This window comes from Balaenoptera borealis (assembly GCF_965194805.1).
Source record: "Balaenoptera borealis genome assembly, chromosome: 2".
Lineage (NCBI taxonomy): Eukaryota > Metazoa > Chordata > Mammalia > Artiodactyla > Balaenopteridae > Balaenoptera > Balaenoptera borealis.
Genome location: NC_138867.1, coordinates 126,551,347 through 126,576,161, shown reverse-complemented (window position 1 = coordinate 126,576,161; position 24,815 = coordinate 126,551,347). Strand labels below are relative to the sequence as shown.

At 43.6% G+C, this 24,815-nt stretch overlaps 1 protein-coding gene across 3 annotated transcripts in view; it reads left to right on the top strand.

The window, feature by feature from the left end:
* Window positions 1-24,724, top strand: part of HTR4 (5-hydroxytryptamine receptor 4) — a 361,553-nt gene extending 336,829 nt beyond the window's left edge. For 2 of the 3 annotated variants that reach the window (XM_082382755.1, XM_082382753.1), the window contains one exon: window positions 16,812-24,724. In XM_082382755.1, coding sequence (XP_082238881.1) covers window positions 16,812-16,899 — 88 coding nt within the window. In that variant the 3' untranslated portion in view covers window positions 16,900-24,724. Of the gene's footprint in view, window positions 1-4,530 lie in introns of all 3 variants that reach the window. The other variant, XM_082382757.1, reaches the window with a different exon arrangement.
* Window positions 24,725-24,815: the final 91 nt, after the last annotated feature.

Genomic DNA, 24,815 nt, shown 5'->3' with positions numbered 1-24,815 from the left:
CACTCAGTAAATGTCAGTTAACCTTGTTATTATTATCATCATCACCATAATCATTATAGTTTTCAAAGCTCTTTCACATACATCATCTCATTAAAAAGCTCCCAATAGCCCAGTGGTTGGTGTTATGATCTCCCACTAATAAATGAGAAACAGAAGCTCAGAGAAGTGAAGAGGTAGACACTGAGCCAGGAAGAGGCAGAATATGGAATAGTGTTAGATTCTGCGTTCTGGACCAGTGCATCCTCTTTCCACACCATGTTGCCGCTCCATCAAAACATCTGGGGATCCATTGTTTGTTAGTTTTCTCCAAATGATATACTTTGAGTCCTGGGAGCCTGACAAGGCAGGCAAACACGACTGTGTTCTTCCCTGGCAGGGCTCTACAGACAGGAAGCTGGGATAATTGGATTCCAGCCATTCGATCTTAGGACTGCATTTGTAACCAGCCAACTGCTGATGACCAAGCCTAATGGAAAAAGCCCTGACCAAACAAACACAACGCCCCTGCAGGACCTCATTGTGAATGCTGCAGAGAGTGAAATTCATCAACAGCAGCCAGATCCCTTCTAATAGTTCCTATCCAGGGCAGAGGTGGCTTCAGAATGTGCTAGACCTTAACCTGCCACTAGGGACAAGCCAGAGGTCCCTGGAGTAGGGAAGTGTGAGGTAAGGAGCCAGGACATTTTTGACAGCAGAGCTGATGTGGTCAGATCAGAGCTGTATTTTATTTGGTTTTGGCCAAAGGCTAAAGCACATTTGAACAAAGTGAGCACCAAGAGTGATGTTAAAGCAAGTTGTTAAGATCATAGTGGTACAACCTTAGAGTGGGTTAATGACTATAAAAATAGGTGATATTTCAAAGTTAGCTCATGGAAGGAGTCCCAGTCATTTCCAATCAGCTTCAGCTTAGAACAACTTTAGGTCAGATTTTTTTTAAGGTAGTAGATTCAAATAGACGCTGTTGTTGGGCAATATGTAAAGTTGTGTTTCCCGATATTGTTGCTGCAAAAATAATGAAAATTACCCTTAAGAAGTTTCATCATTGCCCCTGATGTATAAGGCAGAATAAATGGAAGAACACTTTGTAGACAGGGATTTGCCATGCTAGGGGAAGCTGCCTTTGGTATGACATTAAGCTTTGCTTAGAAACAGCTCTGAGACTTGGTCCTCAACTGTTGTCCAGGAGACATAGAGCCCTCAGTCTGAGGAAGAGGATGATATGACCTCCCTGCCCAGGGAGGACACCGCTGTGGGTCCCTACCTTGGGCCAGATGTATGCTTCTCTTCTGAGCCTATGGCAAATGATTTTAAGGTATTAACTCAGTATTTGTGGATAAGACCCTTTCTAGTAGCAAAGACTTCCTCCAGGAGTAACAGGGGTTGACCTAATCAGGAAAGCCAGGGTTCTTAGTCAAAGCAGGTGGCAGGAGCTGTCCAGGTGTTTGAAGCACTCTGAGCTATTAACTAGGATCCCAGCTCTCTGCCTGACCTCTTCCCTCTATCTGCCACCAAGCCTTGTTTCTCTGGCTTTGAGTTTTCCTAACACCTGCTGCCAGGCAGTTGGCTAACCACCAACCAATCCCTAGCCTGTCACATCCCCATCCAAACAACAGCCAAGTCAGCCTGCACAGTGCTGTTTCCTGGGTCTGTGACCTACCTCAGCTGTGTCCCAAGCTGCCAGGTCAAGACTCTGCCTGGACCGTGTTTGAATTTAAGAAAGGTAAGACTGATCAGTTAGCATGGTCTTCTACATTGTCTGGGCAGGGGAAAGGATGTGTGACTTCTTTCCATTCAAACTTTCACAATACCAGCCTCCTGGGTTTGTGGTGAGTAAAAAGTAAAATGATGCTTGTCAAAGGCTTTGTAAGATCGTGGTCTGCAGTACAAATGTAAGGAACAATCTCTGTATATAAAAACATAGATTCCAACTGGGCGAGGTCTTACATGATCACTCCAGCCAGTAAAAATTCAAACAGCCAGAGGTCGCAGGAAAACTATTCAGCAGGGTTGACACAGACAGGGGACAGACAGTGAGGTCTTTAATACAAATTATAAAATTTATGAAAATCTGAATTTTTATTTTATAGTAATATTGTAAATTTCATCTTGTTTCTTCAATATGTAACTTTAATCTCATCCCCCATGTTTAAGTGTATTGCAGTGCAAAAAAAAAGTGTTTGTAAGACTTATATCTTCTGAGATTTTCATAAGGAAAGGCTTTTTTTTCCCCCAGAATTACTCACTATTTCAGACATGTCTATAACTTACCTACACGTTGCACTCCCAAAAGTTCGCTCATTAAACTCGTTAAGGGTTATATCCAAGAAAAACAATGTTGTTACTTGCATTTAAAAGGAAATATATAAACATGTAAGAGTAGTTAAATTTTTAATTATTATGCAGGTCTAACATATATGTGCCAAGTATTAGTTATTTGTAATAGTTTGTATTATCCTACGTGTAATCCCAGCCCCCGCACAGATTCTGGAAACCACTGAACTGTGGAAGACCCAGAGCCAAGGAGTGGTCTCAGCTCCTCTTGCACTAGAATGCATCACGGCTCCTAGTGTTTGAGTGGCCAGGTACCGATTGCCTGATTTCCAGGAAAGCATATCATGCAAACAGACACCCAGATATTTAAATCTGTGATTATTTATAGCCCACTGAAAGTTTCTGAGTTTCTTTCTTAAATTTTCATTCCAGCATATGAGTTATTGAAATTGAAACTTTTCATAGACTACACATAGTGTTTGGATGAGTGTTTAGAGAGTCTTATTCGTGAAGGATATTAAGGCATGTCATCAGGCTAATGAAGGGCTAGAGAGAACCAGTTGAAGGAAGAAAAAGTTGTGGGTCCATATCACTATGTAATCATGTAGTTAACTTAATGTTTGACTAGCGCAGTACTGGCTAATATTTCATGAGCACCGTGCCAGGCATAATGAGCACATACGATCTTGCCTCACCATAACTGGCTGAGGGAGGTACTGCTTTTATCTCTATGTCAGAGGAGGAAACTGAGGCATAGGGAGGTCCAAGATTGGGAGGCTTCTAAGTAATGGAGCTGAGATTAGAATTTTGGACATTTGACTCTCAACCACCATTGCTTGGCTAATGGTCAATAAAATAATAACTGTGCTAGATGAATAAGTTATGGTTCCTTCCCACAAGAGGCTTGTAATTTATCTGGAAACATGCTACTTAAATGCATATACAGTTGTATTTAACAAGACACAGTAAGGGCTGTCACAGGCAGTTCATATTGTCAAATAAATTATAGAAGCAGAAAGTGCTATGTTTGTTTAAAAGAGGGAAAGGGAATAACATTGAGATGGCCAGAGGTGGCTGTAAGGAGGAAGTGGCCAAACCCAACTACATTCTCAAAGATCACTCAGCACGGACATATCATCGGAGGTTAGCTAAAGAAGAGGGAAGAAGGGCAAAGAGGGTATGGTCTGTGCTTTTTAATCTTTATGGTGAATTATTTTAATCAGATTACCCTTAAGAATTCTAACTCCAGGTTCCTGGTTTTCTGTCTGGTCTCTTGCCTCATCTGAAGTAGAATTGGATGTTTTGATGAGGGAAGAAGTGGGCAGAGTAGGGAGAGCCTTTTAGAACCTGGGGCCCTGAAGATATGGAGAGGATGTTTGGATGGGGTTTCCTAATACAATATCTCTGGGAAATATGAGGAAGCCATGCGTGGCTTTTGCTTCTTGGAATGGGACGCAGAGCTCGAGAAGAGCTTCGTTGCTTGCCTGGTCCAGAATCTGGGGACTAGGGAGGATGGGGGTGGGGAATAGGTTGCTCTAGCCTTTAGAAGGGAGGCTCTGAGGTCACGATGCTCAGTTTAAAGGTGTGTGCTTCTGAGTCAGAGGGCCTTGAGGTCGAGTCACGGTTTTCCCTCTTACTAACTAGATTATTTTGGTCACACTGCATTTACTAAGCCTCAGGTTCCACATTAGGAAATGAGAGTTAATAGTACCTACCTCACAAGGTTGGCGGAATATTATATATGGGGATATTGTATATGGGAATATTATATGGGATGATTCATGTAAGGATGGGGCCTGGCTAATGATGAGGAAGAGGAAGGGGAAGGAAAGAGGGTGGCTTTCTGTACATATCTTGGCCATGATACCATGAAAGGTAATTCAGAACACTTGGCTTTTGTTCTGCCTTAGATGCGAACTATTGGGTGCCCTTGGACAAATAACTTTCCTCTCTGTGCCTGTTTTATGACTTGGTAAATTAAGGTAGTAACCTGCACCGTAAACCTCCCAAGTGTTTGTGTGACTCAAATGAGATTCTGGCTATAAAAGTGCTTTCCAGAGGTACAGTGTGGCATAACCATGTTGTGCAACAAGTATGCTCCCCTCCTTGTCCTCCCCTAAAGGCACTCTGAGCCTAGTAGAATGCTTGCTTGGGCTAGGATCACCAGTCCACTAACCTCTGTGTTTTCTTTCTTTTCTTCTTTCCCAACTTCTGCTTGGCTCTTCCTCATCTGTGGCTGTTTTCTGTTTCAACTAAAAGTGGCTGCTCCTCTGTCTCCAGCTTCCTCCTGCTCTTCTGCAATAGACCAGTTCCTGTCTAGCTCTGAACGTGCTCTGTAAGTCTGTTACTGTCTGTGTTGTGAGTCTGCCTGCATCTGTCCGTTCACTTCTTCCTACAAAATGCCCTTGGTTTCTGCTTATCCTTCTGTCCTCCCTGGACGAGGTTGAGTCCAGTGGACACATCATACATCCTAGAAATATCACGGTTGTTGGCAGAGGCCTGCCATGCCAAGGGAGTTCCTTCTGGACCTTGATTGCTGTTGATCTGAAAGCCAAAGGTTTGCATGGTTTGAGAGCTTTATTTTATTTTCTATTCCCTAGTTTTAAATTTTGTTTGGGGCTTCTTCCCTGTTCTGGGAGCATAGCCTTTCCAAGCCCTCTGGGAGATGAGCACTTGACCGAGCTGAATTCAGCCAGTGTTATCGTGGTCCTCAGAGGCTCATCTGGGTTATCCCAGACCCCAATTCATCCTGCATCTCCTTGGCTATAAGTGGTGAACTCCAACTTTCTCAAACAAATGATCGTGACTAAACTGATATTTTTTAGTTTTTTAAGAAATCTTTTACTTTGAAACACTTATTTTTTTTTATTTTTTTTTTTAATTTTTGGCTGTGTTGGGTCTTCGTTTCTGTGCGAGGGCTTTCTCTAGTTGTGGCAAGCGGGGGCCACTCTTCATCGCGGTGCGCGGGCCTCTCACTGTCGCAGCCTCTCTTGTTGCGGAGCACAGGCTTGAGGCGCAGGCTCAGTAGTTGTGGCTCACGGGCCTAGTTGCCCCGCGGCATGTGGGATCTTCCCAGACCAGGGCTCGAACCTGTGTCCCCTGCATTAGCAGGCAGATTCTCAACTACTGCACCACCAGGGAAGCCCCTGAAACACTTTTATATCTATAGAAAAATAATACAGAGCTAGTACATAGCGTGCCTATATACCTTTCACACAGCTTCCCCCAATGCTAACGTTTTACATAACTATGGAACATTTATCAAAAGCTAGAAAATTAACATTTATCCAATACTATTAAGTGAACTACAGACTTTATTTGGATTCCCCTAGTATCAGATCAGACTTTGAGTAACTTTGTTCGAAGTCATTATTTTGAATTTCCATTGTTAAGTTATTTTACACTACAGTAATGGCCTTGAGGGATGTTTGAAATATTTTCCTCTGCCCTATATGGCCCTGGTTGGTTTTGCTATGTTGATTTTGTTGACCTTCTTATGTTTCTTTTCTCTTTGCACATGTCAGCTATCATTTTTTCCTGCAATCAGTTTATCTACCACTAGCATTACGTATTTCCCTTCCCATCCTAGTTTCCAGTCTCTCCTCTGCCGTGTGTGGAAGAACCAAGCTTTCTAGAGTTGTATGCAAACTAAGTTTAAATATTCTCTGAGGGAAAAACGAGGAAGACTACAAGGAAAGTCCACACCTTTGGGACAACACTCTGATTACTCAGAGACCTTTAAATAGAACAAGCAAACAAACAAAAAAAAAAACACCTCAGTGCAGGTTTCTGGATAGTTAAGGTCGCTGGATACCTGACCTTTAGATAAATGCAGTGTTGCTAGTAAAAGATTCACAGAAACACATACATGCACGTGCCCCTCTGCTAGTTCATTTTCTCTTGATGCCTTAGGTTTTCCTGAGTTAATGACTAATGGCAAAAAAGTCCTATCTCCACAATCTATACTGTTGTTTCCTGCTCTCTCCATCCATATTCTTTCTTTGACTCCTTGAGATTTCCTGTATTAGTCTGCTCGGTCTGCTATAACAAAATACCATAGACCAAATAGATTAAACATCAGACATTTATTTCTCACAGTTTGGGAGGCTGGGGAATCCAAGATCGAGGTGGAGGCAAATTTGGTTCCCAGTGAGACTCCTCTTCCTATCTTGCAGACAGATGCCTTGTCACTGTCCTCACATGGCAGAGACAGAGACAGAAAGACAGAGACAGAGAGAGCATGGCAGTGAGGGTGGAGAAAGAGGACTCAGTTCTTTTTTCCTCTTCTTATAAGGGCACTAATCCCATCATGGATGCCCCACCCTTATGACCTCATCTAAACCTAATTACCTCCCAAAGGCCCCATCTCCAAATACCATCATATTTGGGTTTAGGACTTTAACATATGAATTTGGGGAGAGAGAAAAAAAATTCAGTTTTAAACACCTTCCCATCCTATACCAGTTGAAAAATATTCCTTTTGTATCCACAGACTCCTAGCTTCTTTGCCAGGGGGTTTCCATGGCAATGACCCAACCCATGATGTAAGTTTTGTGCTAGGATAGCTTTCTCAGTCTCCTTCTCATGGAAAGATTGAGAACCAGAAATACCCACAGCAGGGCTTTATCGAAAAGAGGGATGTGTAGAGGTGTGGGAGGTTACATCTCCCCCCACACCATCCCCCAGAAGATATGACATTGAACATAAAAGAATGGAAAGCGACATCACAAATGCAGAGATAACCTGAGTGGTGTGACACACAGGGCTATCATGAAGATCAATGGGAGAATAGTTGCCAACATACTTTGTAATCAGTATAAGTCCCAGGCAATGTGGGGGAGGATTGTCTCATTCTGTAATCCATTCAGTAAATATTTCTATAGATTCTATGATATTCTGCACTATACGTGAGGTGTTGTGAGCTATGTAGCTAGTGTTAAAAAGAATAAGGCTGGGAAGTACTAATAGCAAAAAGGGCTTGGGATTCTAGCATGCCTGGGTTTGAATCCTGGCTTTGCTGTTGCTAGCTGAGTGACCTCTGGCAAATCTTAACCTCTCTGAGTTTCAGTTTCCTCATCTATGAAATGGAGATATATAAAATAAGTGCTGACATCATAGACTCATTGTAAGTATTACATGCAATAACAATTTAAAAGTACAGGGCTGGAACTTCCCTGGTGGTGCAGTGGTTAAGAATCTGCCTGCCAACGCAGGGGACATGGGTTTGAGCCCTGGTCCGGGGAGATCCCACATGCCGCGGAGCAGCTAAGCCCGTGCGCCACAACTACTGAGCCTGCACTCCAGAGCCCACAAGCCACAACTACTGAGCCCATGAGCCACAACTACTGAAACCCACGTGCCTAGAGCCCGTGCTCCGCAACAAGAGAAGCCACCGCAATGAGAAGCCCGCGCACCGCAACAAAGAGTAGCCCCCACTTGCCACAATTAGAGAAAGCCCATGCACAACAACAAAGACCCAACACCGCCAAAAATAAATAAATAAATAAATTTATTTTTAAAAATAAATAAATAAATTTATTTTTAAAAATAAATAAAAACAAAAGTACAGGGCTGAAAGATTGTTTCTTCCTATCATATAATAAGATATGGGCTCTGCCTTCCAGGAGTGTCAGGAGGCCAGACATATGTCCAATCAGACACCTCACATTAGCAGATAATTTGTGTTCCTATTGACAGTAAATGCTCATGGATGATGTAGAAGGCTTCTGGAATGGGTCTTAAAGGGTGGGTAGGATTTGGATGTGGCAGAATGTGGGAAGTCATAGTAGACGTGGAAGACAGGGATCGTGGGCGTTATGTCATTTAGAATACTTTGGCCTATAAGCACTAGAATGCCTAACTAAAATTAACTTTAAAAAATAAGATTATCCATTTACAAGATAGAAAGCTTGGTTTGGTAGAGTTTGGTAGTTTTAGAATTGGTTAATTCAGTAATTCAGTAACACTGTGAAGGACCCAGATGCTTTTCCTCTGCTCTTTTCAGCCTATTAGTTTTCATTCTGGATGATACTCTCATGGTCACAAACTAGTTGCAACAGCTCCAAACATTGTATCCTCCTCACATAACCACAACCAAATGCTAGAAGATAAGGCAGACTCTTATCATACTTGTCTTCTATTCAGGAGGAAAGCATTTTCCATCAGATTCCCCTAGCAGACCTTCAAGTCATCAATCAGAAGATCAGAGGCCAAACCCTTAGCTGTCAAGCATCTGGTGTTTTTGCCTGTACTAGGAGACAGGGTCTATTAGAAAGAAAGAAGAGTGTGTGGGCACATGCTTTAAAGTAAATAACTCACAATGCCTACCACAGGCTCTAAGCCCATTCATGCTTCCTGAAGAAAAACAAAGGGAGATTTATTGGAAAGATACAGAGATATCTCATGGATCCCCAGAGCAGGAAATTTACTGTCTTTCATGGTGACAAATAAGGAATATGGGTGCTTTTAGGGATTAGTGTTCCTCTTTCCACATGTCTGAGACCATAATCTCTTGTCTATTTTTCACTGTACATCAACTTCATTCTTTTCTCTTTCTGGATCAACTTTCTCTGATTCTATGAACACATGGGTCAAACCTGGCTCCTCCAGGCAGCCCTTCCCATTCTCAGTTCAAGCACTAAGACCCTGATAATATCTCCAAGTCCCCAGTCACATATTTCCTGGAGGTAGAAGCAGAGTAACTTTGGGCTCTGCTATGACCAGGAGATAGAGCCTCCTGCAGGGGTGGGGACTGGTCCTCAGATTATGGAAGACAAGGGCTGGGGGGCACCGCCACAGCTGTGTCCTATGGTGAAGAAGCACATGTAAGAGATGGTGAGCCCGAGATGGCATGGGGTGGGGAGGCCAAGAGGGGAACACAGTTAAAGGAGGCATTCCCTGTTTTGGAATCACTATAAATGTCTGTGTAAAAACAAACAGCTGAATCATAGGTGTGGATTTTGATCCTGGCTCCGCTGATAATCAAAGAGAGGACCTGAGGCCAGAATCCCTTAACTGTTAACAAGAATATCTGTTTTCTAATGACAGAAATAAGCTAGTCCAGAGCAGAACAACCAGGGAGCCAAGGGAGAATAGGAACCCTGGTCTACGAGGAATCCTGAAGGACTGGAGGTGTTTCTCCTGGAGAAGAAAAGTCTCAGGGGGGTTGAGGGCTCCATAATGAGTGACATCAGCATCCACTTAGGTCTGCAGGCTAAACTCAGACTGGACACCCTTCACGGTCAGTGGAATCAGTGAGGGTGTCCTGCCCATCACTGTCTGCAAGGTCCTTCTCTTCCTCCTGCCCACTGCTCCTACTTGTGCTTTAGACCTGTGTTTTCTCTTCTGGAGGAACGAGGCTCCACACTGGTCTCAGTGTCCCAATCGTCCCCGTTATTCCCCGCAGCGCAGCCAGTGTTCATTTCTCTCTCCATTACCTGAAGACTCAGCCCAACCTCCTGAGCCTAGCTTGTAAGACCCTCAGTCATGGGGCCTCTACCTCCTTTAAGCCTCATCTCCCAGCACCCCCATCCCCATCATGTAGGATACACTCTTAGAACATTCACCATTCCGCAAACATCACTCCAAGCTCTTTCCTGCCTCTGCACCTTGCCTAGCCCATGCCGTACCTTGAAAGCCCTCATTGCCCCCATGTCCAGTGCATCACTGGGTCCTGTCAGCTCTATCTTCAAGATGTATCCTGAATCTGACTGTTTCTCAACACCTCCACCGCTACCATCCCGCATCTCTGAGTCACTAACATCTCTAGACACCTTGAAAAATCACCTGTGATGTATATGTGTAACTGATTCACTTTACTGTACACCTGAAACTAACACAACATTGTAAATTAACAATAAAAGTTTTTAAAAATAAAATAAAAATAAAGAGAGCCAGTCCACACTGCCAAAAAAAAAAAAAATTACTCTAAGCATAATAACAATATTAAATTAAAATTAGCGTATTCCATCTTAAAAAAAGAAAAGAAAATCACCTGTGTCAGGCAAAATAATGTCCAAAGAGATCCACATCCTAATCCCCAAAATCTATGAATGTATTACCTTAGGTGGCAAAAGGTACTTTGTAGATGTGATTAAGCTATAAGTATTGAGATGGGGAGATTATCCTGGGTTATCTGGGTGGGCCCACTGTAATCGAAAGCATCCTTGTAATAAAGAAGCAGGAGGGTCAGAGTCAGAGAAGGAGATGTGATGGTGGAAGCAGAGGTTAGAGCAATGAGGCCACGAACAAAGGAATGTGGGCAGCCTCTAGAAGCTGGAAAAGGCAAGGAAAGGCGTTCTCCCCTAACTTCCAGAAAGAATGCAGCTCTGCCCAACGCCTTGATTTTAGCCCATGGAGACCCATTTTGACCTTCCGACCTCCAGAACTGTAAGATAATAAATTTGCATTCTTTTAAGCTAATAAGTTTGTGGTAATTTGTTATAGAAGCAATAGGAAGCTAAGATAGCTCCTGACTTGCCTCTGGGCTCCCACTCCAACCTCACCTCTGCCCATTCTACACACCACAGCTAGAGTGTTCTTCCAAAACATGAAATCCTCATGAATCCATTCTCATTACCTTGGCCAGCTTCCCACTGCTCTTAAGATGAGCATAACAGCCCTTAGCAGGGTGAGTCTCTGAGTCTTCACTCTCCTCTTAAAGTGCTACTTGCCCTGTTCTACTCTCGCAAGGCACACCTGCCCTCAGGACCGTGGTCTTTTACTCTTGCTGGCCCTTTTGCCAACATCTTCCTCCTCTTTACCTGTTTAACCCCTACCCGTCTTTCAGTTCTCATCTCCCTCACTTCCTCAGTCACGCTACCCTGACACACTAACCTCAGCCACATCCCCTATGACATGTTCTCACAGCACCGCCAAATACCTCTCATCCCTAACACTTCTCAGGCCTGCGATTCTCCATCTCACTGTGGTTCTCCCGCACTACACTGTGAGCTCCTCGAAGACAGGGACTGTAGATTTTCCTCACCGCCCTGTTACCTCCAGGGCACGACATAGTGGTAGGCACTCAAAATATATTTTTAAATAAGTAGCTGAATGAATAAATGCCTAAGATTTGAAAGTCTCACTTCTCCCTGAACATCAAAAAACATCCAAGATGAGATCTTTGTTTCCAGGTAATGGGGCTCCGGCTTTCCTGAAACTCTGTCTTAGGGTTGAATCTCTTTAAACTCATGCACCTTGCGTTTTAATAATTAAAACATCTTGCAGTAGCCTCCATATGAGCAATGCCATGCAGGGTAGGGCCGGGATGATGTGTAATAAAGTCTAATCATTTCCTTATAATACTAGGCTGGGCAGGCAGAGGGGGCTCTTATTATGCGACTAATTACCGCATCCAGGCTGCTCTAAGTGTGATGCTAATTGCTCAGTGAATGAATTGTAGCCTCAGGTAATTACCAAACCTAATGTGGCTTCAGTCGTGCTTGAGTAAATTAATGTAAAGAGGGAAAGCAACCCAGCTTGAAGGGAGCTGCCTCCTGCCTTGCTGTTGCTTGGGAAACAGCAGTTGGGTTTTTTCATCTGGACTTGGAACTGCCCAGGTACACCCACACATCTGGGGTCTGCTTTCCCCAGCGCAGCTGCAAGATTGCAAGTAAGATATTACACCAAACAGAGCTGAGAGACTTTTGCCACTCGGAACAGATGACTGTCTCTCTCTGGGGCTGTTTCTTTGTCTGTAAAGCCATCTTGAAGGTTTCTTTCAGCCCTGTGATCAATGACTAAGTGAACAAACATTTGATTAATTATTAAAGAATGGATTTCTGCACTGAATCAGCAATCAAGCACTGCATTCAAGTCTTACCACTGTCATCAAATAGCAACAGTTCTCATAAACATTTACGGAGTGCTTACTAGCTGGCTGTCACTGTTCTAATAAGCATTTTATGTGTGTTATTTCACTGAATGCCCACAACAACCCAGAACATTTTGAATAATTCACAGAGCTAGTCAGTGCCAGAGGTAGGATTTAACCCGGGCATTCTGACTCAAGAGCTTATACTCGTAACCATTCCATACATAACTCCTTCTCTGACCCTGGGAAAGTCACATTTTTTGCACCTTGGTTTCCTTACCGGTGAAGATTTCTGCACCCACTACATGTCCAGACCTTTGCTAAGCTCTTTATAGATGTTCATTTTATCATCCCAACAAAGCTGTGCGGTAGGTAGAACTAATCTACTTGATTAGGTCACACAACTAGTAAGTGGTAGAGTCAGGATTTGAATGCTGTTCTGCAGTATCATGTACTTTCATGTACCCTTGTTAGAGAAACACTGCACCAAGTCATTCGTTGTCACCACAACATCATGTGGACCTGAATGCAATTCAAGCTCTGAATTCCCAAGGCAGTATGAGTTCATAAGGTGGCTACTAGATCATCCCAAATCTGCTCAGATTGTTTATTTCCTATCAAAGTGAAAATACCAAATTAAAAATATATCTCATGAGATTTGGGAAAACCTCTGCAGGCCAGACTCCATGTGAGACACACTGCCCTCTGCTAGAGTCCTGCCAAGGAAATCTCAGACTAGCTCCTCCTTTCCGGGTGCATCACCCACCACAGTGAGAGGGCCACCCAAAGCTTGTAGCAGAACACATGCCTGTCTGCTCACCCTCATATGGAACGAGAGCTGCTGCCTTTCCACTGAACTCTGGAGAAAGGGAGCCTCCACTTGTTATTCTGAAGAATTCACTTACTAGCACATGAGAAATAGATACTCAGGAGAGACATGTTCAAGGCTTCTGTAGAGGTGTGCCTGATTCCATGGCAGTATATCTTCTTATATGATCAGAAATACCAAAAGGTACCTCAACCAGGACACCCTCTTCATGTGGACTTGATTGATTGCCAGTGAACGTGGCTTATTGGCCATGAACAGGGCAAAGGTTCAGGAGTGTGTTCTGAGCTTAAGAGTGTGGGCATCGTGGACACTGTGACCTTACATAAATTGCTGCTTGATTTCTCTGAGCCTCAGTTTTCTCATCTGTAAGGTAGGTCCCAGTATAGTTGCTACCACTTAGGGTTGTGAAAAGTAAATGATATAAATGAAGTCATGTATGTAATTACCAAAACTCATGCCTGGCGTATATCCTAATTCCTTCATAAAATGAGCTGTGTATGATTTTCAGATACTGCAATACAGCCCCATTTCACAGGGGTGTTTGGTTCTGAGCCCTTTTTTGAAGACCTGTATTTAAGTCATTAAGCAATGCCATTCAGGGGCAAGAGCAACAGGCAAGCATCTGACTGTGGTCCTGACCAGGCTCTGCCACTCACTTACCATGATGCTCAGTACTCACTTAACTGAGCTGAGTCTCACTTTTCTCCTCTGTATAATATTGGTCTTATTGCCTACTTTGCCTGGCCTGAAGAGCTGCTTATAAATAAAGTCATGGGTGGGAAAAATCAGTTAGTGCTCTTTTGGTACACATGCTTGCCAAAAGAGCTCTTGTGATTCTGATAAGGGAGAAAGACAAGATCTGGGAGCCTTCTACATCTTGAGTTCTTTTAGGTTTTACCTATAAAGGAAATAAAGGAGGAAAATATTTTTAAACAGTAAACTGCTGTGCATATGTAATTATTATCATTATTATATACTCATAACTAAATGAGGTATTGAGGGAAAGAAGTAAATAGAATAATTTCAGTTTCAATATTTTGAGATTCTACTTTGTGCCAGACCCTGTGCTAGTGTTTTTCATACATGATGCAATTTGGTCCATACACCAGTATTGTGAGGTCGGTATCATCACTCTCAGTTACACGGGAGGAAAATGAGGCATAGAGAGATTGAATAACTTGCTAAATATCACAGAGCTGGTAAGTGGTAGAGCCTGCTTTGGGAATGAGGTCTGTCTGACTCAAGTCATAGTTTTCATCACTGTGCTGCATAACACAGCCTCCAGTTGGTGAGCCAAGGCAAGGGAAACACCAACACACGTGACAGAGTCTGAGAACAGTTGTAAAGGCTAAACCTTCTGGTATTAAGTATAACAGCAAACTACTCTGTCACCTGGATTATTGCTGTAACCTCCTAACTGGTCTCCCTGTGCTCACCCCACCTCCATTCCATCTACTCTCAGTAGAGCAACCAGAGAGAGCCTGCTAAGAAGTCATTTCAGATCATGTCAGGGCGCTGCTCAAACCTTTCACATGTAGGAAAAGTCAAAGCCTTATCAGGATCTGCCAGCCGTGCCTCCTCCACCCCAACCCTCTGGCCCCGGCTACCTCACTGACCTCAGCTCTCAGCTCCTTCCATTCCGCCCCTCACTCCTTCTGCCTTGGTGCCCAGCATCCTTGCTTTTCTTCAGACGTTCCAGACAGGATCTAGCCTGAAGCCCTTTGCAGTTGCTGTTCCCACTACCTAGAATGTTCTTCTCCCAGATATGCACATGCCTCCATTCTTCATTATATCTCAGGACCAGACAGAAGACAGAAACCACACCAGCTATTTAAACAATATTTTAATAGTGTGTATGGAGGTAGCAACTGCAGAAAGCAACTGCTCCCTCTAGGGCTGAGGGAACAAAGGGAATAACCAAAAAAACGTAGAGACTTAGAGGGATCCCACAGAGCAGAAACTTGACCTCTGAGGATGAGGCACTGTCTCTGAGGGGCTGCCGTGAAGCTGGTTATGCAAGAGTTGGAAAGACTGTAAACAAGACTTTCCGCTGCTACTGCAAGGCAACTGCAAGGCATCGCCGCTGCTGGGCGGACGAAGCGTGGCTGGGGTGATGCCCACGAGAAGCAGGAGCAGGTAGCAAGCTCACAGGAGAAGCAAGGCCCTTCTCCTCCTTCCAGGCTTCCAGGCTCTTCCAGTTGGAGGAGCCTGATAGGAGCTAGCCGACAAGCCAACATTTGGTTTGCAGAAGCACAAAGCCAAGCTTAGAAGGGTGGTGTTGAGGCTGAGAGATTAGGACTCAATAGCTGGAATGCTGACCTCCCTAAAGCCTATACTCACGTATCTCACAGGGACCTGCCCTGGCTGCCCTCATGAAGACTGTGTGATCCGACCCTTTCTGTAGCCCTTCCCACTGCATTCTTCTCCTCAACACTCACCTAGCAGGTGCTTGTGGTTCTTCAGGCCATATCCCCTCTGCTGACCTCTGTCTTAGCAGCACCGCAGTGACAGTTCTGTGAGAGCAGACTCATGCCCTTCACTTTGTGTTCCTCAGCTAACACCTGCTTCTATCCAGCTAGGAGGACTTTTTATTCTAGATCAGGGCACTATGGACATTTGTGGCCAGATAATTCTTTGTTGTGGGAGTCTGTGCTGTGTATTGAACAATGTTTAGCAGCATCCTTAGTCTCTATCCACTAGATGCCAGTAGCATTGCCCCTGCCATGACAACCAAAAGTGCCTCCAAATTGTTCCGGTTAAGACTCACTGTTTTAAATTTATACCTACTCCATGGCTTGTGTGCGAACCAGTTAAGCATGTGGGTGTTGGCATCAGATAGACCAGGTTTGATTGGCTGTATCTTCACATATTACCTGTATTCCTTTGGGCAAGTCACTGAAGCTATGTGTCATTTTGCTTAAATGAAAAATAAACATAATAACCATCTCATGGGGCTGTCGTGCAGATTACATAAGGTCATGCGTGGAGAGAGTTTAGTACCTGGTACCTTGTATATGCCAACAAGCCAACATGAGTGAGCAATAAATTATTATAATTCAAAGGAAAGCATCAATATAATTCTTGAGAAACCACCCACAAGTTGGTTGTCAACATATGATGCCAAGTAAGTGGTATGTGTTTTTTTATTTGTTTTACTGAATGGGCTTTACACTGGCCTTGGGAATGAGAGGTAATAACGCTCCTAAACTGTACAATGTCATAAGAATAACTGCCAGATGCTGGAAACTGGGTTACTGATGACAGGACCCACTTGCAATTGAGATTGATTTCAATGCAGTTAGCATATTGAGTGTAACTGTGTGATACTGCAGAAGAATAATAAACACTTGTCAAGTAGTAAATTTCACTCTGATGCTTACAGTCAACTTGCTGTTGGATTCATCTAATCGGTTTACTATCCCAAATGTCACCAAAAGGAATCCAACTAACAAATAGAGCTACATTGTCTTTCAGGCTCTGAGTGGTTTACTAATCTCAGTCAGAACTTGGGTATTGCTGAACCCAGAGCCATCCCTTGGGAACTTAGCATATTTAGATACTGCTTGAAGTGGTACATAGGGTCCATTTTGATGAGTAACACGAGAGCCCCAGGCTTTGTTGTGGGGAAATAAATCTGGGTACCAATCCCATCTCTGCCTCTCACCCTCCATGTACCCCTTTCCTCCAGGACTTCAGTTCCCCCCCCTTAATATAAACCGTTCAGATGCTGTTATTTGGGCTTCCCTCTTGATGAAGTACCAGCCCCCGCCTGGCCCCACCTCGCCATGCTCTCGGAAGTGTGCAGCAGAAAGGAAGTCAAGAGTGGTGGGAGTGCTGTCTTCGGTGGATTTGAAGGATGCCTGTCAAATTCTCAAGCTTTCTTTCCATCCTTCCTAGGTACACAGTTCTGCACAGTGGACATCACCAGGAACTCGAGAAACTGCCCATACACAATGACCCAGAATCCCTGGAATCATGCTTCTGATTGAGGACGTGGCTCACAACTAAGCCATTCATTCCCATTCATGTCTGCATGAACAGGATACCCTGGCATCTCTCCTGACCCTCATCACCACCAGTGAGGCATGGGGCAGTGGGACCAAGGGCCCAGGAAAGGTACATGGATGACAGGGTTGGACAGGATCCAAGGCCAGAGCATGGAGGATCTCAGAGTTGAGAAGGGACTTCAGGCACCGTCAGATGCAGGCTCCCAGCCAGCACAGAAGCAGCGTCCTCCATAGCGTCCCTGGAAGTTGGTCAGTCTTTGCTTGTACATCTCCAGGGATAGGAGCTCACTACCTCCTAGTGCAGTTCCTTCTATTGTGGTGAAGCTTTAGTTATAAGGAAGGTCTCTCCTTTGTGGGAACACAAATTTGTCTCTGCTCTAGTTGCATCTGGGAACAAGCAGTTGGCCCCTTCTTCCACTGAGAGCCCTTAAATGTTGGAAGACAGTGATCTGCCGCCTACCCACCCTTTTAAGTCTTTTCTTTGAACTCAACAGCTCCAATTTCCTCTCCATTCTGGCCATCTTCCTCTGGACTTGCATTGGTGGGTGAATTAATCAAGGCTCTTATAATGAAATTAGGTTGATAGTAGTGCCAAGATGTCTGTCCAGAAGCACTGAATTATGACAAGTGAAGCATCAGTGTTTTTTGGTTCATAGACCTGAATATTTTTCTTTTTTTCTTGGGGATAGACTTTGGAAACTCTGCTTAGGTTTTGGTTTGGATCCATTACCAGAAGGCATCTTTACAGCTGGTCTGGTGTGTGTGTCTGTGTGTGTGTGTGTGTGTGTGTGTGTGTGTGTGTGTGTGTGTGTTTAAAGATGACATTTTCTCATTGGCATACTGGCTGTGAGGTCATTTGAAGTAAATCTTGATTCACTCCCCTTCCATGACAATGGGGAAAGGACCTACACCTTTACCAAGAATGTCGATTGAGAATTGTCCTACAATTCATATTTTGGGAGGGAAACTCAGTTGCTCCTATAAGGCACCTTTTAGGGGCTTACTTTCTTGGGAAATTTCACTGGCCTCCTGCCTGTGAAGTTCCTGGGCTACCATTTTTCTACACCTTTTCCAGTATCTCATTTCCTCCAATCTCCTAAGGAGATGCTTCCCTGATGTCAAAGCTACCAACAAATGACTTTATGTTGGGGTGAATTATCCCCTCAGGTTGAGACTCAGGTTTTTCAGTTGCCTTTCTTTTGGCTGCTGATAAAAACCCTACTGAAAGGGTTAATTGCTGATCCTTATAGGGAAGCCTAGGGAACAGGCAACGTGGGGGATGGTTGGGAGCATACGTAACATGAACTACAAGATAAAGATGTGCCGTAACTTTCTAACCTCACCAGTTCTCCTTGCCCTTCTACTTGGGCTGTTGGCCCCTCCTTCCTTCCCAAGTGATCTCAGAAGCCTCAGTTGCCTCCTTCTCACCCATTTCATCCATGAGGGAAGAACTCATTAGCCCTCCCTCTTCTCTCTGTCCCCAGAAATGGTGAGAAGGATGGTCAGACTCCACATAGGATTAGGGTGACCAACACCCTGGTTTTAGCACCAAAAGTCCCACATTCTAGGAAACTTCTCAATCTCAGACAAACTAGGCTGGTTGGTCACCCCCTAGATGGAACCCTCCCTGTGCTGAGGGTTAATAAGACTCCTCAGAGTTGCATTTCCTTTTTTTTCCCACTTTTTCATGGAAAAGGCAGAGATGAGTGAATTTGGGGGTCCAGAGTTTTCCACATGCTGTCTGAATGTGATCTCTCTTCTCATCAAAGCACAAAGAACTTAGGGAAAGACTAAGACAGTCATAGAGCCAGCTAACAGTGAGGAGGAAAATGTTTAGTGCACTGAGGCAGCTGGTAAACTTTAATACAGTGAGGAGGAAAATGTTTAGTGCATTGAGGCAGCTGGTAAACTTTAATACCTCCAAAGTCAATAATTTCTACTATTTAATACATACATGCATACACACATACATGAATACAGTAGGATTTCATCCCTATGAAATGTTTTTCTTCCCAGGATCTTAGCAAGCATATCTGCTTATGCAAAATATTATTTCTCAGTGGCAGTCTCCCATATTAAATGGCAACTTGAACTCAACAGGGATCTATAGATTACAACATAGGTGGGAAAATGAGACCTTACCATGTCACGGGTCCATATCTTCTGGACTCTTTGGTCATGCTTGTGTGGGCCAGCCTATGAATGGTGTCTGTAGAGGTCACACGCACCCTGGGTCAGGGAAAGGACAGCAATTGCAGGAATAGGAGCCCTTGCCATTGTCAAGAAGAAGGACCCCTTTGCAGAGAGGGCCTCACAAGCAAATTTTGCTGTCTCTTTGGAGCAGAGCTGGGATGATGAGGGTGATGCACCAAATGCTCGCATTGGAGCTTCACAGGACAGAAGCAGGCTTGCTCTCTCTGGACAGCTACTAGCCTGGCATTACTTAAATCTCTGGCTCCCGGGAATCTAGGTAATATGGCATGTGTGTGGAAGCCTCGGAAGGAGGAGACTTGGAGCTTGTCAAGGAAGGAAGTACTTTGCTGTCTTCTCTGAGGCCATCCTCTTTCAGAAAGCCTGCAGTGTCATGAAGGGATGCTCCCAGAGAGAAGGGCCCATGGCCCCAGCCACATCTGCCAGATTGGCCTTGACAGTCACTGGGGTGATGGATGCTGCAATTAGACTGCCCCATGCCCGGGATAAAGGGGGGTTCACCAGTGCTGCTTTGCACCTTGACTCTCCAGCCTACAGGGCTGTCCAGGTAGAAGCCCTGAAACTCCCCTTCCAGCTCATGATCAGCAGCTAGGAAGCAAAAGGGATAAAAACCAACTTCAACTAACACTCAAGTATGTGTTTGCAGAAATACTCGTTCTTTCTGAGACTTCACCTTTTCATCTCACCAACATTTCCACTTCATGCTGCTAACTTGCTCTGTCCTGAAGCAAATTTCTGTCTAGCTGGGGGATGGGGGTGTGGGCATGGGGGTGGATGAGGGAGGGAAATGGGGTGGGTTGCTGGGGAGTGGCTATAATTAAATTGACTTTGTTATTGTCTTCAAGTAAGAACAAAAGTAATGTCTTCTTGGTGCTGTGCTGTCTACCCGTTTTTCTCTTTGGTGTTATATCTCTCTTCGGTGAGAGATCAATATTGCTTTTCTCTTTTTCTGTATTACTCTGTTTTACTCTAGTCAAACTCCTTTACTGTAATAGCTGCTCTAGAGGGGGGGAAAAAAAAAGACTAATGCACTTACCTCTTCTAGTCATAACTTGCAATCTCTTTTCCATCTAGCCTAGAAAACTGAGGCCAAATATTTGGTTTGAATTTAAACAAATCAGAGATGGATTTGAAGGCTTGAGTTTGGGACACCGTGTCACTTTGGGCCCTAACCAGCACTTGCTTCACTTATGTCATCTACAAAATGGAGAAAATCTCTGAGCTGGTAGGATTGTTGAGTGTTCCAACATGTGTCACCCAAGGATTTTTACCAAATGTGTGTCCTGCCTGTACTGTTATTTACTTAATATTTTTATTTAAGTCAATTCAAGTTTTCACTTACATAAAGTTATTTTAGAAAGAAACATTGTATCAGTACCCCAAATAGAAATTCAGAATTGCCATTAATAGAAAGCAGCCATAGAGAGGAATAAATGAAAACAAAGCAAGATTATTAAATTCTAACAGGAAGCCAATGCACAGAGAGCCTCCTCTCTGCTTCCGAGTTTGAAAGGGACACAGTGAGTGTCAGAGAGCTGTTAGGGCACCCGCCTCCCACGAGGGGTTCTTTAAGCCGAGAAGAGGTGAAAGGGAGTTTACCAAAGAGAACTCCCAAACTTTATGAGCTAATGTGATTTCATGACAAGCTGCATTCTCCATATTGTGGCAGCATAGAGAGAAAGGAAGTGAAATTGCTTATATTTTGAACTACTGTTATACTCGGTTCAGATTAGGCTTCTCCTTTCCTTTTCCTTCCTTTTTCAGCTCACCCCGAAACATGTCTTAGGTAATAATAAAATAATAATAATAATGTAATAATGTAGCAATAGTAAGAGAAGTAACATTTAATGAGCTCCTTTCTGCCAGGTACTATGTTAAGTGCTCTGTTTACATGGATCATCTCATTTAATCCTCATAAAACCCTTACAAGATAAGTGCCAGAATTTACCCCGCTTTCCAGATGAGCACGCCTCCACCGAGAGATCTGGTGACTAGTCCAAGGTAATAGACCTGGGAAGTGTGGTTTGGAATGGGAACAATGGCAGTCTGACTCTAAAGCCCACGGTCCTAGACGCGTGCAACACGGTTCCTTATTTGGACTGACTTACTCCACATCCACGTGGCGGACCCTGTTCCAGGAGGGAGCAGTGAACAAGCCAAGCCTGGCCCCTTTCCTCATGCTGCCTAAGAACTTCCCTTCCATGTCATCCTGGGACCTGGAAAGGAACTTGGGACATGCCTACTCCAGAGTGAAACTCTGCCACACACCCTCTGTATCTTCTTCTGCTCCCTTTCACTCTCTGAGCCTCAATTTCCATCTTTAAACATTGCAGGGATTCAGGTAGATGATTGATCAGGAGGAAAGGCCCTTCCACACTGATCTTTCATAGTCTTCCCAGTATTCAGCAGCCTGGAGTCACTGAGTAACCAGCAAAGAACCCTGGGAATCAGGTGTGTGAGCCAAAGAGAGGATTAGTCTTTTATGTTTCAGACCATCGCTGGGGCTGCCCACAGCAGGAGGGACCCCAGTGGAAGGCAGTTTGACTTCCTCACATTTCTAGTTGGAACTTGGAACACTACATGGACATGTTCCCATACGTCCCATCAGCTCAGCACTGCAGGCTTCTCAGCACTTTACAGCTTCTGTGCGCTTTCACAGCAAGATCTCTGAGCCTCTCCCAGCAGCTTGCGGGGAGGGATTACTGACTTCATTTTATAGAAAAGGAAACAGACTTTGTCAGGGAACATGATTTGCTCAAGGACACAGAGCTTATACGGGACAGAAATCAGGGCTGAAAACACTTCGGGTCACTCCATCCTCACGCAGTGATTTCTTCCTCCTCTTCTAAATATTTTATTTCTAAATATGCAAATTATATATTTTTAGACTATATAAATGACAGGTTATACAAATAATGTATTTATGTACTCCACCCCATTATAAAGAGTTCTAGTAATAAAGATACCACAAAATACCCCTTGACACCAACTCAGTTCCACTCCCCTCCCAAGAATTGCCCTCATCACCTGGCTTATATAATTCAAGAACGTGTTCTGTGTTTTTATATACGTCAAAATGTACATATAAAAATACATGGTTTTGGTTTGTTCTTGTATATAAATGAGATGATGCAGTATATAACAACTGCAACTTGCCTTTGCAAAGGTATACCTTCAACATCATGTCACATCAATACGTGATTTTTATTCATTCTCTTTAGTGGCTGTGTATTTCATACGGTAGACGTTGTATAGTTTGCAGTGTTGTTTCTCTTATGTTTTTACTGCATCCCGTGTCTGAGTGGCGCATTTGAGGCCTGCATCAGAAAATCAGCAGCCTCCATATTTTGGGACTGTACTAACCATGCGAAGGTCAGCTGGAGTTGTTTCAAGTTGAAGCGGCAGCAGGAACTCTGACTGGGCAGCTTCCCAGGGGGGAAGGCCCGCCCTCCGATGGGCCTCACATGGTCTCTTCCCTCCCTTTGAGGAACTAAGCCACTTTGCTCAATTGCTCAGGCTTTAGAGTCAGACAGCTTCCACTACTTTTTAGAATTGTGTTTGTAAGCAAGATATTTAACCTATTACACCCTAGTTTCCCCAACAGTGAAGTGGGGGACATAATGATCATACATATTTTAAAGTGTTGGTATGAGGATGTATATGGAAAGCACTTGGTAAATGATTTTAAAAATGCTTTCACAGTATCGTTACTTCCTCACCAGTTCTATCTCTGTTTCCTACCATCCTGGGATCTGGTCTAAGGAACGGAAGGTTATAGGAAGATTAGTTAAAAAAAAGAAGATAACCCTTTCATAATAAAGGGAATTATGGTGGAAGCAATACTACCTCCACTTGCATCTCATCGTTCAGTTTACTGAAGGCTCTCATTGGACCTTCACAGCTGCCCTGTGGGGTGGGTGTGTTGGTCCAGGCCATCTTACAGATGAGGAAACTGAGGCTCCAGAGTAGGGCTTATGACCATCCATGTCATCCAGCAGTCGTCTGAGGGAGTCAGAATGTGAGCCCAGATTTTCTGATTCCAAATATGAAGTTCCTGGGAGAATTGTGGCGCCAGTTATTATTTAGAGAGATTGTTAGGACTCACACACCTGGCAGCATTGTAAGAGAGACACGATTCTCTAAATTTGACATTAATTCAGTAATCCATCCATGAAACATTTCTTAAGGTCTTTAAAAAATGTGCCAGACACTACAACTCAGTTCCCTATGGCAAGTAGGTGTGGGCAAATGACAACCTAGGGGCCAAATCCTCCAATCTGTAAACTAAGAATGGTTTTTACTTTTTTAAGTGGTTGGAAAACAAAAGGTATTTTGTGACGTGAAAATTATGTGAAACTCAAATTTGTTTCCAAAAATAGTTTTATTGTAACACAGCCATGCCCATTCCTTGATGTTTCCTTTGTGACTGCTTTCATACTACAACATCAGAGCTGAGTGGTTGCCATAGTTGAGCCTGAAATATTTACTATCTGGCTCTGCACAGAAAAAGTGTGCCGACAGCTGCTGTAGAGCAATCACTGTCCAGCCATTCATTCCATAGACATTTACCAAATGCATCTATCAAGTTTCGTTTTTTTAGTTGTTGCAGTCTAGGCATCTTTAGAATTTTAGAGTGGATCAGGTTGAGACAGTGAGATAGACAAACCAACAAAAATTAGAGAGCAGTGGCCTCTAGTGGCCTTAAATCTAAACATTATTTAGATGATTTGGTTATGGTTACAGTGAAAAAAACAGGTTTAGATGGAGTCTTAGCTGAGAGTTGAGGGTCTATATTACTTTGAAATATCTAGAATGTCCCGTAATTTGTTTCCCACCTTTTAGTGATCAGAGTTTTAAGCTGGAGAGTGGAACACACTCTTTTAATTAGAAGAGAGGTGAGCTGAGTTAAAAACAAGGTAATAAAGAGATGACTGAATGCAGCACCAAACATTCTTCCTAATGTAAATAGGTGAATTTAAAGTCTTGGAAAACAGAGAACTTTGAGGAAAGAAACGGATTATCATTCATACTGTGAGTGTTTGTTGGGAAATACTTGCTGGCTCCTTGCATTTCTATGAATATTAATGATGAAGGTAGAGGCAGCCTGGTGGGAATTAGGCATTGAATTCTTATCCCGCCTGGCCTCAACCAGCCCCTGACTGTGGGTTAGCCATTTTCCCTCTGGGTTTCAATTAATCCCCTGTAAATGAAGGGGTTGGACCCTTACACCTCATACAGACCATAATTACATATTCTATTTGGGAAGAGTTTCTAAAGTATTTCCACAGAACTTCAGTTTGTGCAATTTGTTGAGTTCACTCAGCTAGCAAGTGACAAAGCCAGCCCTCAAACACAGGTGTTGCTCTGAAGCTTTTTTTGCTTTAACCCCTGACACTATGATACTGCATATTATCACTGCCATATATCAGGTGAATTTCTCTCCTTGAGAAAGGAGAAAGGCCATCTCCTAAAGACCAGATATTTGGGGAAATTCTGCTGTTCCCAGTGTTCTGTCATAAAGAGTTCTGTGAGTTAAACATCTTGCAGCCACAGAACTTTAAAAAAAGAGATCAGAGATTAGATTACACTGAAATCTTACTTAGACACAACTACACATTCCTTTTCTGTGTAGTATTTGCTACTCTTCTTCTTTAAAATGAGGGATTCCGTTCCAAGGCAAGAA